Below are 15,849 nucleotides of genomic sequence, written 5' to 3' on the forward strand. Positions count from 1 at the left end.
TATGTCTATTAGTAAGAACTGGTGATGTGGTCACTGTGTTCAGACAGATTGTAAACATATCCTATGACTATGTACACACAATGCCTAAGGGGATGTAGCCCAGTGGTAGAGTGCATGCTTTGCATGTATGAAGCCTCAGGTTCAATCGTCGGCATCTCCAGAGGGTTATTATGGCAGCACAGTGGATTAGTGGTTAGCACTGTTGCCTCACAGCAAGAAGATCATGGGATGGATTGCCACCTGTGGCCTTTGTGTGGAGCTTGCATGTTCTCCTCGTGTTTGCGTGGGTTTCCTCCAGGTGCTCCGGTTTCCTCCCACATGTAAAAACATGCAGCTTAGGTGAATTGTAACCTATATAATTGCTCAGGTCTCCCTTACAAAAGAGATCTTGATCTCAGTGGGACTAACCTGGTAAAATAAAAGTTAAATTAGCTTAATAATGACAATGTGGAAAAACAGTTATTTTGAGTTTTTTTTTTTCCCCAAATTTATATTTAAAAAAAAAAAAAAAGCTAAAGTCACATTTACATACGTATTCACAGCCTTTGCCATGAAGCTCAACATTGAGCTCAGGTGCAGCCTGTTTCCACTGATCATCCCTGAGATGTTTCTACAGCTTAATTGGAGTCCACCTGGGGTAACTTCAGTTGATTAGACATGATTTCATTCAGCTTGGGACTCCGGCAAGGACGGTCGCATTCCTCCCCTCTCCTCCTTTCTGTTCTCTATCTCTGCTCCGACCTTCAAAATCTCAGCTTCACCAGGCTGTGAATTCTTCGAATTAAGATTTGGATTAACCATGGAATTGATCGCTGCTCTCTCAACGCTATTGACACCATTTTTTCGACAAGGAAATCTGGGCTGGGGGACCCTGCATGCCCTGATGGAATCTACCCAGCGGGCTATGCTCTTGACGCCTCAGAGAAATGGAGCGCGGCATGCTTGGCTCCACTCTCTGTGGAAGACGTTGAGGATTCATTTCTATTCGCTTTTATGGTGGGAGGTATGGCGCTGATTGGTTTGTGCACTGCCCTGACATACAGGAATATTAGCAAGACGGCTGCTACCAGAATCATCTCATCTGTCCATCATGATTAATGAGTTGGGCAATGCCGTGTAATCTCAGACTGCATTAACTCTTGAACTCAAACGCAAAATGGATACCATCTTGGAGCATATCGCTGCATTGCAAAGGAATGTGCTGCTGAGGACCGGAGAGTATTCTTAATAAATTTGGACTGTAGAAGTGAAGTAAATGGAATTCTGTATCTCTCCGCCTAACATCAACATGGCAGCCTTATCGGCTCCTGAAAGTCAAATGCCCTGCTCTTACCCCAGAAGGATCTACGGCATCTGCACACGACGCATGTCTCCATCCCTATTACCCCTTGTGTGTCTCCACTCCCCTCACCCTGGTTTCCTCCCTGCCACCTCAACGGCAGCGCGGTTTTTACTGCTGCAGCCTTCAACTCCCCAAGCTGGGTGGCGCAGGCCCTCCTGCTGCGGCCTTCACCCACTTTGCCTCAAATTGGATGACAGACTGCTTCAAGTTTAGTGCACATGAACAATGTCAAATGTATATGTGTTGTCTTTAATTCTGATGTGTGCCATTATTACGTTCAACTAGTAATAATTGTGGATTAATTGCTGTATTTTGTCTGAGGTAATTAAAATATTAAAATAATATTTAATTAATATTAAAATAATTTCATTGTTGTTGCACTCATGTAATTGACAGTGACAATAAATCTCATCTCATTTAGAAAGGCACACACCTGTCTACATATAAGGTCCCACAGTTGACAGTGCATGTCAGCGCACAAACCAAACATGAAGTCAAAGGAATTGTGTGTAGACCTCAGAGACAGGATTGTCTCAAGACACAAATCTGGGGAAGGGTACAGACACATTTCTGCTGCTTTGAAGGCCCCAATGAGCACAGTGGCCTCCATCATCTGTAAATGGAAGACGTTCAGACCCACCAGGACTCTTCCTAGAGCTGGTCGCCCGTCTAAACTGAGTGATCTGGGGAGAAGGGCCTTAGTCAGTGAGGTGACCAAGAACCTGATGGTCACTCTGTCAGCTCCAGCATTCCTCTGTGGAGAGAGGAGAATCTTCCAGAAGGGCGACCATCCCTGCAGACTGGGGCGATGGTTCATCTTTAAGCAGGACAGTGACCCTAAGCACACAGCCAAGATGTCAAAGGAGTGGCTTCAGGACAACTCTCTGAATGTCCTTGAGTGGTGCAGCCAAGGCTCAGCCCTGAATCAGACTGAACATCTCTGGACAGATCTGAAAATGGCTGTGCACTGACTCTCCCCATCCAACCTGATGGAGCTTGAGAATGCTGCAAAGAAGAATGGGCAAAGCTGCCCAAAGATAGGTGCACCAAGTTTGTGGCATCATATTCAAGAATACTCAAGGCTGTAATTACTGCCACAAGTACATCAACAATGTATTGAGCAAAGCGTGTGAATACTTATGTACAGGTGATTTCTTAGTTTTTTTTGTGTTTTGTGTTGGGGTTTTGTGAGTAGAATTTTGAGGATAAAATTAATTTGTTCCATTTTGGAATAAGGCTGAACATGTGACAAAAGTGAAGCATTATGAAGACTTTCTAGATGCACTGTATGTAGCAGCAGGTTTAAAAAATTGTTAGCATACAAATAATGAGTTCAATAGTACGAATATTTCATGAGGTGAAAGGTTGAACGTACCATTCAACGAGGCGAAGCAGAGTTGAATGGCCTGAAATATTTGTTCCATTGAAAGAATGAAAAAACATTAGTTATTTGTTTTATATAACAGCTAAAATAGATCCTTGTCATTTGATATTTTATTAATTTATAAACAACAGAAAAGGGACTTGCATTTTAGTGTTCGCCACTTGTGCTTTGACATCAGCACAAACTTAAAATAGGAGTCCAACATTGTTCTCGGTCAACTTGCAAAAAACAATTGTCGCTGTAGTCCGTGATGCCGTGCACAGGTCGCTGTCATCTGCTTTCCTCACTCCAACAAAAAAATCGCGTCAGAAATTTGTCCAGGTTTTCGTCCTAAATTCATCCTCTTCATCCTAACAGTTCTTCATGCCTCCAGATGGCCTACAGTGTAGTGTGTGTATGTTTGAAGAAATAGCACCGTCAGTTATAGGGATGGGTATCGAGAACTTGTTCCTTTCGGGTATCGTTAAGAAATGATTCGATCCACCGACATCAATAAGCTTTGTGCTTAACGATTCTGTTATCAGTCCTTCAGAGTGGCCGTTGTTTTGGGGGGGTGTTTGTCAGAAAAATGATAATTTCTCTACATTGATTACAGACCCTGCAGCGGGTCCGTGATCAACTTTTCTGCAGCGCGGCTTTGCTCTGAACCATGAACCAATCGAAGCATGGTTCGCAGATTGAAGCAATGCTTCGACCTGTTGCTTCGTTTATACTTTCTTTCTTTCGCTTAATTTTCCCCCGCTAAAACCCTAAAGAGCATACGTCTGAGTATTATTTACCTTTTCTATGTTAAACCGACCTGTTATGGTCTTCTGAAACAGTTGATAGATGTATTTTATAACTTAAAAACGGGAGCGATGCTAACGCGTTAGCATGTCTATGGCATTTTCAATGTTAAAAGTTAGCATTACGCATTTGCAGCTGTCATCACGTTCGGGTGCATTTGTTTTCGAATTGTAATATTTCTTAAATTTATTTTTGCTTATATATTAATAATCTAATGCTTATTATATACAATTTTAGAGAAAGAGACAAAAAGAACCTGAATAGAAACACAACAGAAAATATAAAAACAAACAATGAACATACATAAATAAATAAATACATATAGAAATAAATAACTGTTTCCTGTGAACACCGAGTGACTCTTACACCTCCATTTCATCCCTGTCTTATTTAAGTTTAATAAGTTTGTTTCGGTCAAACCATATTTTCAGTGTGTTAATTTCTTCAGTGATTTCCACCAGAACTATCTGCCAAACTAGAAAACTGCTGCATCCTAGTAAGAGCAGAATACTACTGGAATGAATTTGAATAAGGAAAGTTTTGTTTTTTCGTCCTCCGTTCTGTTCACACAGCTCCAAACGTTGCACAGCTCTCTGAGTCAAGTTAGAGTGATAATCCAGTCTGAATTAATAACTTCAAGTGAAACACCGTTTGTTTGTTTTTATTTATGTCTAGAGATCAAGGGTACAGTGACCAATTTCATATTTATTTACTTTAAGACTCAATGAAATACATAGAAAACCTGTAAAGCCTACCTTTAGTACAAAGTTCACGAGGTATCGATAAGGAATCGGATCGATAAGCAGAATCGATAATGGCATCGATATCGATAAAATCTTATCAATACCCATCCCTAGTCAGTTAGCTCCTTCATATCATCATCCGTCAGCAAACCAAACTCCACCATGTTTAGCTAAATGCTGCCCCCACTAGTGGGCGGTGGTCACAGCGTGCAATGGTACAAAACTTATGGAACCAAATTTGCACTGTAAATGCAACGCAACACAAATGGGACGAATAATCCATGTCGTGACATACAAAGCACCAATCAAATGACAAGGATCCACTCAACTGTTAGATAATATCTACCTACTGCACTTTGATTCTGAGGTTTTTCCTTTTTTCAGTGCTGCTATGTTTTCATGTTGTCTTCCTCATAGGTGGACACCAACAAAGACAGACTGGTCTCATTAAAGGAGTTTCTGGTAGCTACAAAGAAAAAGGAGTTTTTGGAGCCAGACAGCTGGGAGGTCAGACTCCTCTCATTTGGCTCTCCTATCTACTGGTGGTTGGCTCTCACTGTATTGTATCACTTCCTGTTCCGGAGCACAGCGGTGTTTTGCTGTATCTGTTAGCTGTTTAATCTGTGCAGTTAGATTGATCTAGTTACCTAGATAACGATTTGTTTCACAGTGTAATCTTCACGTGCCTTAACTAAAGCACTCCCTCTGCTGAATCACCTCTAAATTATTTACACATTATTCACTTTGTGTGTTTTTAGGAATCCGCTAGCTTATCGCAGCTACTAGCTCTTAACTGGTTTAGCATGGCGGCTTCTCCTGTCTCTCCTGCACTTTTCTGCTCTGGGTGTGAAATGTTTAGTTATTCCTCGGCCTCCTTTAGCAGTAATGGTACTTGTAATAAGTGTAGCTTTGGAGTCCAGGCTGGGCGAATTGGAGACTCGGCTCCGCACCTTGGAAAATTCTACAGCTAGCCAGGCCCCTGTAGTCGGTGCGGACCAAGGTAGCTTAGCCGCCGTTAGTTTCCCTCTGGCAGATCCCGAGCAGCCGGGAAAGCAGGCCGACTGGGTGACTGTGAGGAGGAAGTGTAGCCCTAAACAGAAGCCCCGTGTACACCGCCAACCCGTTGACATTTCTAACCGTTTTTCCCCACTCGACGACACACCCGCCGAGGATCAAACTCTGGTTATTGGCGACTCTGTTTTGAGAAATGTGAAGTTAGCGACACCACCAACCATAGTCATTGTCTTCCGGGGGCCAGAGCAGGCGACATTGAAGGAAATTTGAAACTGCTGGCTAAGGCTAAGCGTAAATTTGGTAAGATTGTAATTCACGTCGGCAGTAATGACACCCGGTTACGCCAATCGGAGGTCACTAAAATTAACATTGAATCGGTGTGTAACTTTGCAAAAACAATGTCGGACTCTGTAGTTTTCTCTGGGCCCCTCCCCAATCGGACCGGGAGTGACATGTTTAGCCGCATGTTCTCCTTGAATTGCTGGCTGTCTGAGTGGTGTCCAAAAAATTAGGTGTGCTTCATAGATAATTGGCAAAGCTTCTGGGGAAAACCTGGTCTTGTTAGGAGAGACGGCATCCATCCCACTTTGGATGGAGCAGCTCTCATTTCTAGAAATCTGGCCAATTTTCTTAAATCCTCCAAACCGTGACGATCCAGGGTTGGGACCAGGAAGCAGAGTTGTAGTCTTACACACCTCTCTGCAGCTTCTCTCCCCCTGCCATCCCCGTAGAGACGGTGCCTGCTCCCAGACCACCAATAACCAGCAAAAATCTATTTAAGCATAAAAATTCAAAAAGAAAAAATAATATAGCACCTTCAACTGCACCACAGACTAAAACAGTTAAATGTGGTCTATTAAACATTAGGTCTCTCTCTTCTAAGTCCCTGTTAGTAAATGATATAATAATTGATCAACATATTGATCTATTCTGCCTTACAGAATCCTGGTTACAGCAGGATGAATATGTTAGTTTAAATGAGTCAACACCCCCGGGTCACACTAACTGCCAGAATGCTCGTAGCATGGGCTGAGGCAGAGGATTAGCAGCAATCTTCCATTCCAGCTTATTAATTAATCAAAAACCCAGACAGAGCTTTAATTCATTTGAAAGCTTGACTCTTAGTCTTGTCCATCCAAATTGGAAGTCCCAAAAACCAGTTTTATTTGTTATCTATCGTCCACCTGGTCGTTACTGTGAGTTTCTCTGAATTTTCAGACCTTTTGTCTGACTTAGTGCTTAGCTCAGATAAGATAATTATAGTGGGCGATTTTAACATCCACACACATGCTGAGAATGACAGCCTCAACACTGCATTTAATCTATTATTAGACTCAATTGGCTTTGCTCAAAATGTAAATGAGTCCACCCACCATTTTAATCATATCTTAGATCTTGTTCTGACTTATGGTATGGAAATTGAACCCTGAAAACTCCCTTCTGTCTGATCATTTCTTAATTACATTTACATTTACTCTGATGGACTACCCAGCAATGGGGAATAAGTTTCATTACACTAGAAGTCTTTCAGAAAGCGCTGTAACTAGGTTTAAGGATATGATTTCTTCTTTATGTTCTCTAATGCCATATACCAACACAGTGCAGAGTAGCTACCTAAACTCTGTAAGTGAGAGAGAGTATCTCGTCAGTAGTTTTACATCCTCATTGAAGACAACTTTGGATGCTGTAGCTCCTCTGAAAAAGAGAGCTTTAAATCAGAAGTGCTCCATGGTATAACTCACAAACTTGCAGCTTAAAGCAGATAACCCGTAAGTTGTAGAGGAAATGGCGTCTCACTAATTTAGAAGATCTTCACTTAGCCTGGAAAAAGAGTCTGTTGCTCTATAAAAAAGCCCTCCGTAAAGCTAGGACATCTTACTACTCATCACTAATTGAAGAAAATAACAACCCCAGGTTTCTTTTCAGCACTGTAGCCAGGCTGACAAAGAGTCAGAGCTCTATTGAGCCGAGTATTCCTTTAACTTTAAATAGTAATGACTTCATGACTTTCTTTGCTAATAAAATTTTAACTATTAGAGAAAAAATTACTCATAACCATCCCAAAGACGTATCGTTATCTTTGGCTGCTTTCAGTGATGCCGGTATTTGGTTAGACTCTTTCTCTCTGATTGTTCTGTCTGAGTTATTTTCATTAGTTACTTCATCCAAACCATCAACATGTCTACCAGGCTGCTCAAGGAAGCCCTACCATTATTTAATGCTTCGATCTTAAATATGATCAATCTATCTTTATTAGTTGGCTATGTACCACAGGCTTTTAAGGTGGCAGTAATTAAACCATTACTTAAAAAGCCATCACTTGACCCAGCTATCTTAGCTAATTATAGGCCAATCTCCAACCTTCCTTTTCTCTCAAAAATTCTTGAAAGGGTAGTTGTAAAACAGCTAACTGATCATCTGCAGAGGAATGGTCTATTTGAAGAGTCTCAGTCAGGTTTTAGAATTCATCATAGTACAGAAACAGCATTAGTGAAGGTTACAAATGATCTTATGGCCTCAGACAGTGGACTCATCTCTGTGCTTGTTCTGTTAGACCTCAGTGCTGCTTTTGATACTGTTGACCATAAAATTTTATTACAGAGATTAGAGCATGCCATAGGTATTAAAGGCACTGCGCTGCGGTGGTTTGAATCATATTTATCTAATAGATTACAATTTGTTCATGTAAATGGGGAATCTTCTTCACAGACTAAGGTTAATTATGGAGTTCCACACGGTTCTGTGCTAGGACCAATTTTATTCACTTTATACATGCTTCCCTTAGGCAGTATTATTAGACGGCATTGCTTAAATTTTCATTGTTACGCAGATTATACCCAGCTTTATCTATCCATGAAGCCAGAGGACACACACCAATTAGCTAAACTGCAGGATTGTCTTACAGACATAAAGACATGGATGACCTCTAATTTCCTGCTTTTACACTCAGATAAAACTGAAGTTATTGTACTTGGCCCCACAAATCTTAGAAACATGGTGTCTAACCAGATCCTTACTCTGGATGGCATTACCCTGACCTCTAGTAATACTGTGAGAAATCTTGGAGTCATTTTTGATCAGGATATATCATTCAATGCGCATATTAAACAAATATGTAGGACTGCCTTTTTGCATTTACGCAATATCTCTAAAATTAGAAAGGTCTTGTCTCAGAGTGATGCTGAAAAACTAATTCATGCATTTATTTCCTCTAGGCTGGACTATCGTAATTCATTATTATCAGGTTGTCCTAAAAGTTCCCTGAAAAGCCTTCAGTTAATTCAAAATGCTGCAGCTAGAGTACTAACGTGGACTAGAAGGAGAGAGCATATCTCACCCATATTGGCCTCTCTTCATTGGCTTCCTGTTAATTCTAGAATAGAATTTAAAATTCTTCTTACTTATAAGGTTTTGAATAATCAGGTCCCATCTTATCTTAGGGACCTCATAGTACCATATCACCCCAATAGAGCGCTGCGCTCTCAGACTGCAGGCTTACTTGTAGTTCCTAGGGTTTGTAAGAGTAGAATGGGAGGCAGAGCCTTCAGCTTTCAGGCTCCTCTCCTGTGGAACCAGCTCCCAATTCGGATCAGGGAGACAGACACCCTCTCTACTTTTAAGATTAGGCTTAAACTTTCCTTTTTGCTAAAGCTTATAGTTAGGGCTGGATCAGGTGACCCTGAACCATCCCTTAGTTATGCTGCTATAGACTTAGACTGCTGGGGGGTTCCCATGATGCACTGAGTGTTTCTTTCTCTTTTTGCTCTGTATGCACCACTCTGCATTTAATCATTAGTGATCGATCTCTGCTCCCCTCCACAGGTGCATGTCTTTTTCCTGGTTCTCTCCCTCAGCCCCAACCAGTCCCAGCAGAAGACTGCCCCTCCCTGAGCCTGGTTCTGCTGGAGGTTTCTTCCTGTTAAAAGGGAGTTTTTCCTTCCCACTGTAGCCAAGTGCTTGCTCACAGGGGGTCGTTTTGACCGTTGGGGTTTTACATAATTATTGTATGGCCTTGCCTTACAATATAAAGCGCCTTGGGGCAACTGTTTGTTGTGATTTGGCGCTATATAAATAAAATTGATTGATTGATACTCGTAACTTTGCTAAATGATGGAAGACTGAGATAAGTGATGTCTGTGGATTTAATATTCCTCAGACGCTAGAGCAGAACCAAGCTTACACAGATGTGGAGATGAGGGAGTTTGAAGAGCACCTTGCCCAGCAGGAGCAGGACCTCAACCAGAAGGCTGTTGACCTTCAGAGGCAGAGAGAGGAGCTGGAGAGGCAGCAGGAGGAGCTGAATGCACAGAAAATGGAGCTACAGCAGGTAGAGAGCACAATAAAAGTACTGGGAACGGTTTCAAACGGGGTTACTGATTAACATTTAGTGTTTTTGTTTGCTTGTATATGCAACAAGTTCACTACAGTCTTGGGTCATTTTGTGACACTTAAATAATAATAATAGTAAATTTAATTGCTCCTGACTTTTAAAAGTAATGTTGAAAGGAAAAACTGCTCATCTTGTATGTGGTAAGTAAAAAGTAAATTGCCCATAAGGGCAATGGAAAAAACTGTACTCTAAGTTGATTTTATTTATTGGGGTGGGGGGTGTCAGCCCTTCTTAATTTTACCTAAAGTTAACTTCTCAAATGAATAAACATATTTGACACACATTTGAACAGCTTTTGTCACTTATCTAGTGGGTGATGTGAGCATTTCAGGGCTTCTGTTACATTTCCTACTTGAAACTCAAAATTCAGTTAAAGGCAATTATAAATGTCATAAATGCACGATTTTCTGGCAGGCAGAGCTTTTGACTCCCAGTATTGATGTATACAAATTTCAATTTTGAGAGCATTACAGTTTTAAGATTGCAGAAGGTTTTGGTGTTCAGGACAGTATTTTCTCTTGAGAAGCACAAATTACAGTTGTGAATAAATAGGTCACTGTTAATGTATGCACAGCCATTTACAGATGGCAGCAAACAGCATTTGTGGTTTCTAAATACCCCCTCCCAAAATAAAAAAAATTTATGTTACATTGTTTGAAAGTGGTGTAGTTTTCTTCTTACATAGTTTTCTGTTGCAGGCTGTAGAGCATATGGAACGGCTAAAACTAGAGAATGTAGAACCTCCCGGGGCTCATGGTGAGTTTTGATTGTGCCATTGGCTTTGGCTTTTCTTTTGAACCTTTCATACACAGTGATCACTGAAAATAGAAAAAAAAACCCTGCTTGTCTCTTCCACCTCAGTTGAAGGGAATGAGATTCAAGCGTTACATGGAGTTGATGGTCAGGTTCATCCACATCAAGAAGCTCAGCATCACCCTGCACCACATGCTCCTCAAGAAATTGCTCAAGAACCACACAAGCAACATCATACAGACACAGCTCAACAAAGTGTGTCCCACACAAACCAGGAACTACCACCAGGCCACCACCAACCCCCACAGGGCCACCAGGAACCGTCCAATGCAGTCCTGTGAGAACTTTAGTTTCAAGACTTGTGCAGGACCACTGCAGAGGAGCAGTGCTTGGCAGACCTTTCTAACCAGTGCGACTCAGTGGGGGGCGTTGGGAGGCCACAAGTGAAGAGCACAAGAAGAATTCTCTCTGCAGTGATATCAATGTGACATAAAAACGGTTATCTTTGGAATGCATACTGTATAATCTGTTTACAACCTGGGACACGCATCTTAAAATCTGCAAACTTTTCAAGGAGTTGTTTGCTCCCAAATATTGAGACTGTCACAGTATTTAGTCATTTTTTTTTGTTTGTTTGTTTTAACAAAAATGCTGGTGTTGAAGTGCATTATGTTTAAAAACTTGAGACTATCTGTAAAGCTGTCATATATTTTAAAAAAAATATTTTGATGAGGTTTTTTTGTTTGTTTTTTAACCAACAAGGTGCTGTCAACATTTCAAGCGTAGCCCCCACCACCAAAGTTCAGTGCAAGATCCCTTTTAAGAAATATTATGGAATCAAGAAGTGAAATTGCCAGAGGTAATTTTTAAATTATTTTTTTTTTACCCTTAAAACATTGAGATGTTTTGCTCAAAAAGACAGTAAAAACCACATGATGTGGATAGTTTTGTGGTTATCAACACATAGGTGACAAATGAAATGCCAACAAGGTGATAGGCCACCAGAACATCTTAATTGTGCCTTGGCACTGATTTAGCAGGTCTCTAGGCCTTGACTGGAGGGTTGGAACACATTCATATGCTCTTAGTTGGTATTTTCCTGATGGTGGCAGTAACAGCTAACATAGTTGGCCAAAATCCATAGGTGTGCAGTTGGGATTGGGTGTGTGCGAAAGCCATAGCATTTTCTTAGTCATCAGTGTCTCCAACACATGGCAGAATGTTTGGTTTTCCCTTTGTTACTCATCGGTACATTTTTGTAATCAAGGGTATGTGCAGACTTTCCATATGTCCGGTTGCCACTTTATTCAAATAACTAACTAAAACCAGTGGTAAGTAAATGTTGTTGTACCAAGACGGTGAATGTTTGAAGTGATGTCTCAGGAGGTTTTTATAGTGATGAGCTCCTTATCTCCTGAGGTGATAAGTGGAAACTTCCATACTATTGGCACATGGTTAACTAACACTTCCTCCTTCTGTACTGCTGTCATCTCATGAAGTCACCAGCAGCTTTGCTCTTTTCCATCTAGTCAGATCCTGTTATCTCAGCTGTAGAAAAGAATAAGACACAATGCTGCTCCCCATGAACTTTTCATGTAAATTTCTTTTGATGAGTCATACAAGCACTTAGTCTTTGCAGTGTTTCTCTCTTGCTCTTCAAATGTAATTTCCCTGCATCTGAAGGTTTTGCAGATGCTGATCTGGGAGCATCCTTCTGCAGATAAGCAGTTTGTTGCTTACCAGATTAAAAGCAAATTTTGCACACATGGGACTGGATTCCACTTGTTGCACCTACACAAGGATGAGGATTTAAATTATACACAAATGTGTAAGTTACATGTTTGAGTTTATGTAAAATTTAATAAACGTTTTACAGTGAAAGTATAGACCTTCATTCTACCATTTTTCATGTCTGCATTAGCGTTTGAAGCTATTGCTAGACACACACACACCCTTTTATCAGAAGGACCATGACAAAAAGTTGGTGTGATGGAATTTGACTCTCCTCTCAAATTGCATGACTTTATACCGTGTATCTGGTAAGTATTCAGTGCTTCACTTTTTCCCCATCTTATGTTACAGCCTCATTCCAAAATAGAGGAAATGAATTTTTTTTCCCCCCTCAAAATTCTACTCCAACACCCCATAATGACTACAGATATAAAAAAAAAAGTTTGCCAATTTATTAAAATAAAAACTAAGAAATCACATGTACATAAGTATTCCACACCTTTTGCTCAATACTTTGATGCACCTTTGGCAGCCTCAGGTCTTCTTGAATATGATGCCACAAGCTTGGCACACCTATCTTTGGGCAGTTTTGCCCATTCCTCTTTGCAGGTGTGTCCTGTTTCCACTGATCAATGTTTCTACACCTTAACTGGAGTCCACCTGGGGTAAATGCAGTTGACTGGACATGATTTGGAAAGACACACACCTGTCTACATACAGTTTTGCTCATAGGTTTACATACCCAGGAGGAATGTTTGATTTTTATTTTTTTGGCCATTTTTCAGATATGAATGATAGCACAAAAACTGTTTTTTCACTCACAGTAAGTGGTTGGGTGAAGCCATTTGTTAAAATAATGGCAACAGAAACTACCCAAATGACCCTGATCATTGGTTTACATGCCCCAGTTCTTAATACCATGTATTGCCCCCCTTTAACATCATTGACAGCTTGGAATCCTTTGTGGTAGTTGTGGATGATTCTTACTGGCAAACAGCCTCCACTTTCTGTAAATTCCTGCACATTTGAGATCTCTCCAAAGTGGCTCAATGATACTGAGGTCAGAAGACTGAGATGGCCACTCCAGAACCATCATTTTATTCTGCTGTAACCAATGACAGGTCGACTTGGCCTTGTGTTTTGGATTGTCGTCATGGTGGAACGTACAAGTACGTCCCGTGTGCAGCTTCCAGGCTGATAAGTGCAAATTTTCCTCTAGTATTTACTGAGAACATGCTGCATTCATCCTGCCATCAATTTTGACCAAGTGTCCTGTGCCTCTGTAGCTTACACATCCCCAAAACATCAATGATCCACCTCCATGTTTCATAGTAGGAATGGTGTATCTTTCATCATAGGTCTTGCTGACTAATCTCCAAATGTAACATTTATGGTTGTGGCCAAGAAGTTCCATTTTGGTCTCATCACTCCAAATAACTTTGTTCCAGAAATTCTGAGGCTTGTCACTACGCTGTTTGGCGTGTTGCAAATGGGATACTTTGTGGCGTTTGCATAGTAAAGGCTTTCTTCTGGCAATCCGACCATGCAGCCCATTTTTCTTCATGTGCCTCCTGATTGTGCATCTTCAAACAGCCACACCACTTTTTTCAGAGTCCTGTATTTCAGCTGAAGTTATTTGTGGGTTTTTCTTTGCATCCCAAACAATTTGCCTGGCAGTTGTCACTGACATTTTTGTTGGTCTAGCTGACCGTGGTTTGGTTCCAACAGAATCCCTCATTTTCCACTTCTTAGTTTGAACATTGCTGACTGGCATTCTCAGTCCCTTCAATATCTTTTTATACCCCTTTCCTGTTTCATAGAGTTCAATTACCTTTTCCCACAGATCCTCTGACAGTTGGTTTTCCCTATGACTCCGACACAGGGGTCTGTCAGGAGCCCAGAAACTCACTGACAAATACACACACTGATTACAAGCAAACAGATCACAGGTGAGGATGGTTGTATTTAGTAGCCTTTCAAACTGGTTTGTGTCAACCTGTGTGCATGTTATCAAGCATGAATGTATGTAAACCTTTGATCAGGGTCATTTGATTAGTTTCTGTTGTCACTAATTTTAAAAAGGTGAACACAGTTGTTTCACAACAAATGGTTTCACATAACCACTAAACATGAGTGAAAAAAAGGTTTGTGTTATTCAGTCTGAGAAATTGCCAAAAAAAAAAAACCACCAGGTAAACATCAGCACAATTGTATGGTTTTGAGTTCAGTTAGATTTCTTCTGTAGACACTGGCTATGGTTACATGCCGTTAATATTGGGGATACGTTCAATATTCCGGTTTCTGAATCATTAGGAATAACCCGTTTACATGCTTAAGCAGTTACTCCTGTATACATGGTCATTGGTATCAGAATATCCCATCTAAACAGCGATGCACATCTTCCACCGGTGCTTGATTTGGTCTGGCGTTTGTGCAAATCCTGCTTCGCCTAACTTTTCGGCCACCTTCTTGTAAATGTTGCTATCTCGGTACTTTCTACCGTCAATAAAAGACATATTCATGTCTTTCACGATACTAATTAAGTACAGTACTCGCTTTCCTCCTCACTCCAAAAGTGTGGTGCTGTGCTGCCGTGTCTGGATTTCCCCATGCTTGTTTACCTCTGCTTCTGTGGTGTCCAGTGGGTTGCGCACTGCATACAAGTAGTTGCCGTACTCAAAAGACCAAGCTTCCTTGCGGATAGGACATGTACAGAACACAAAATAATGTTCCTTTCTATGGGGATATTCCGATGTGCGTTTATATGACCTGATATTTGGGTTACAAATGGAGTAACCCAGGGGTCATATTCGGGTTTTTAACAACCGGAATATGAGCATATTTGGGTTTTTGCGGGTGTTTACATGGCCGTGCCCAACCGGGTTATTGCTAATATTCCGGTTATGAGAGAGTTATTGGCTATGTAAAAGTAGTCACTCATTTCTGTTTTAATTTAGACAATGTAACTGTCAGCATTGAGAAGAACACTCAGAAGATTTATTCCTGAAATGTGTTAATTTGACTGGAGGTGGTTTACACCTGTGTGCAGTCGGACATGTGAGTTTTGTTTTCAGTCCTTGTGCCCATCCATATGTGAAAAATAACTTTTACAGTTTTCATCTGATGTGAACCAAACATTGTGGAATGGTTGCGGGTCTGTTCAAGACAAAATTATTCCATTTTGAGAAAAATGAGTTAAATAAGCAGAGGTCAAACATTTGGCCCAGCACACAAAGGCGATCTTTAAAATAGTCACTTCAAAGAATGGTTTACCCTTTAGCACCAATATTTAGTAAAATATCACCTATTGGTCACATGACCTTTGGTGATCATGAAACATCAAAACCCGGTTAAAACTGTTTAACTCACTCGGGTTGGAGCCAATGTGGATTAAATAGGGCGGAAGGTGGTTAGTCAAGAATAAAGTGGCTCAGTTTGACAGAATTGGTCACATGCCAAGGACACACAGAACCATATACTATGGTGTCATTCTCGACAGACAAATTCCAGTTTGTTTGTTTTTTTTTAAATATGGACCAATTTCCAACAGTGCATAGGCATATGGGGAAAACTGGCCGTTGATTAAAGTGCCTTATTTACTGGAATTTACGGTCATACTCACTAAAATATGTAATTATTTTGTGAAACTTATGACATTTTGTCGAAAATATACAGCGCTTGTGCCTTTAGGGTTACAGTTAATATT

The 15,849-nt window shown here is 40.8% G+C and overlaps 1 protein-coding gene across 2 annotated transcripts in view; it reads left to right on the forward strand.

The window, feature by feature from the left end:
- The window catches only part of nucb2a (nucleobindin 2a), a 38,121-nt gene extending 25,828 nt beyond the window's left edge, over positions 1 to 12,293 (forward strand). For both annotated transcript variants that reach the window (XM_034191337.1, XM_034191342.1), the window contains 4 exons: positions 4,673 to 4,762; positions 9,426 to 9,596; positions 10,358 to 10,415; positions 10,521 to 12,293. In XM_034191337.1, the coding sequence (XP_034047228.1) occupies positions 4,673 to 4,762; positions 9,426 to 9,596; positions 10,358 to 10,415; positions 10,521 to 10,753 (552 nt within the window). In that variant the 3' untranslated portion in view covers positions 10,754 to 12,293. The remainder of the gene's footprint in view (positions 1 to 4,672; positions 4,763 to 9,425; positions 9,597 to 10,357; positions 10,416 to 10,520) is intronic.
- Positions 12,294 to 15,849: the final 3,556 nt, after the last annotated feature.

The sequence above is a fragment of the Thalassophryne amazonica genome, chromosome 2, assembly GCF_902500255.1.
Source record: "Thalassophryne amazonica chromosome 2, fThaAma1.1, whole genome shotgun sequence".
NCBI classification, from domain to species: domain Eukaryota; kingdom Metazoa; phylum Chordata; class Actinopteri; order Batrachoidiformes; family Batrachoididae; genus Thalassophryne; species Thalassophryne amazonica.